A 2500-nucleotide genomic window follows, 5' to 3' on the forward strand; every position below is an offset into this window, starting at 1 on the left:
TTTTTTTCTTGACAAATAAAAGGAACCATTTGTAATTGCAAAATATAAAAGTCAGAAATAAAAAAAAATCCTCAGAACTACCTTTATTTTTGTTAACATTAGAAGTCAAAAGGCAAATCTATGTCACTGGGTTTTTTACTTCTTATGAAAACAAATAATTGTACTAATATTTTTGTAACAGCCTTGTTTGGCCAACCAACCATTTTCTGCCATGCTTTTTCTTCTTAAAAGCTGAAGGGAAGATGTAATTTTTTTTCATATTCCTGTTTCAAATGAAATATCAAAATGAAAATAGAAATATTACAGTAACCTTTATTCTTATTTATCATATCACTATGATATGAAATATTAGCAGTAAGCATTTATATAATCAAGTGTTTTATTTATTTACCATTTTCTAATGGTATGCCAAATATGAGAAATATCTTCTTATAAATTTGTTTAAATAACATACTTAAAATATATGCTTAAATTGGTCACTATTTACCTCGAATCAAACAAAACAAAATTGTTTTCTTTAGAATAGGAATTACATTATTATCTGAAAGCCATCAATATCAGAATGAAATATACCTAAGGAAATTTAAACAATGCCTCCCTTCTTTACGTAAAATTGTATTATCCTATTCATCATACACTGAAAATAAACACCTACTGGTACATACTCATATATACTGTACAATATTTCACCTCAAATAAAACTATGTCCATCTGCATCCACATAAACTTTAAATGATGGGAAGGATAATAACATGTGACTTTTACTTTTTCCTTTGGCTTTGTTGTCTCTTGGGTGGCGACCATCTGGAATGATGAAACAAAAAAATATATCATCGTTCACATTATATCCAGCAAAATGATACATACAAAACGATGCCTACCAGTTAAATAACTCATATGGCAATGCATCTTACTGTTTTGCTGTCTACCAGATTATTTATTATTATAATAAAACATCTTATCATTTTGTAAATAATCAATTTTTATCTGTTCCCCTTATCCATTCTATATATTTCTTTTCTTTAATCAGCAGTTTTTATCTCTTTACTGTGTACACAGTGGTACTCAACAATCAGTTCCATGAAGCAAGAGCCTAACCAGATTATTATTTAGATCTTTCTGTATTTACTTACAATCCAATATAATCAATCCCTCCAACCATTAAGTATTACAGATATTTTTCCTACTGACTATAGTATACCATCCATTCAAGGTTGATGAACCTACAAAAAATACCCATTTAATTTCTCTCCTTACTTGTGAAGGAACCACATGGCTTTACAACCTTGTTTGTGAACATCTCAGAATTCTACAGTCACTGAATACATGAACCCTGATACTGCTCTGAAACCAAAAACTGGTCATCTCTTAAGCCATTTATATCTTTATCAGTTAAAAAAAATAACTCAGATTTTTGGTTTTGAATAAATCTTTTTTTTTCTCCCCTCAATCTTTTCTAACATTATATACACAACACAGTCTTTATCCAGCAATAATTTGATCTACTACTCCAGGACTTTACCCATAAATCTGGAATTTTCTCATTATAACATATAATTCCACCACAAGATACTATGTTAATTCTTTAATCTATGACCTTTTGGATATCCCACAATAAAGAACAGAAAAAATATTACAAAAACACAGCCACAACAGGAAAGGAATAATCAATATAGTTGCATATCACTCTCATCTTTGTACACATTACTGGTTGTTCATTACAAAATAACTATACACAACAATCAAGAACGTACCTCAGAAGGGAAGGGTCTACTGTTAGTCTTGGACGTTTGAACTGGGCTGAATTAATATATTCCTCCACAAGTTTTGGTGTGACACATATAACATGCTGACCCTTCCAGTATTTTACTAGATTGATGCTCTGCAGCGTGGAAATTATGTCTTGCTGTGTGATGCTGGTCATCTGGCTGTGGATTTTAATATCTAAATTCTATTATCTGTAACATAACATCACTAATAGTCCTTAACAGTATTTTATGTATTACCCAGCCAAATAAAACTAATTATCAAAAATACTAATAGTCATATCTGCATCTTTACTAATAATACACATTTCCGACTCTAAAATAATCCTAGTACTTGAGACATAATTCATCAACTTCTCTATTATTTCTTTTAAAATACGTAATTCCATCATCAAACAATTATAGTATCCATTAATTCATCCAACATTAAATTCATCCTAATACCATAAACTCTTTAGCCATACATTCTCTTCCTTCCACTTACCTGAGATCTTTGATGGACAGTGTGCCTTTAAAATCTCGTAGAATCTCTAAAAGTACCCAGGTCCAATATGATCGGTACGAAAGCTTGCCAAGATCAGACAGAGGCTTCTCAGGGCTCCCCACAACTCCTTCTAGCTTGCTGAGCTCATAACTGCAAATGGATGAAGCAAGATTTTACAGATTTAACTATATATCAGGTAACTAAATACTTAATCAGATATTTTACAGATTTAATTATATATACCTCTTGC

At 30.7% G+C, this 2500-nt stretch overlaps 1 protein-coding gene across 1 annotated transcript in view; it reads right to left on the reverse strand.

Moving 5' to 3' along the window:
* Nucleotides 1–595: 595 nt before the first annotated feature.
* The window catches only part of LOC119574213 (histone acetyltransferase KAT8-like), a 13737-nt gene continuing 11832 nt past the window's right edge, over nucleotides 596–2500 (reverse strand). The window contains exons 7-9 of the mRNA XM_037921354.1: nucleotides 2251–2400; nucleotides 1755–1928; nucleotides 596–804 (exon numbers count right to left, since the gene is read on the reverse strand). Coding sequence (XP_037777282.1) covers nucleotides 762–804; nucleotides 1755–1928; nucleotides 2251–2400 — 367 coding nt within the window. The 3' untranslated portion in view covers nucleotides 596–761. The remainder of the gene's footprint in view (nucleotides 805–1754; nucleotides 1929–2250; nucleotides 2401–2500) is intronic.

The sequence above is a fragment of the Penaeus monodon genome, chromosome 6 (assembly GCF_015228065.2).
Source record: "Penaeus monodon isolate SGIC_2016 chromosome 6, NSTDA_Pmon_1, whole genome shotgun sequence".
Lineage (NCBI taxonomy): Eukaryota > Metazoa > Arthropoda > Malacostraca > Decapoda > Penaeidae > Penaeus > Penaeus monodon.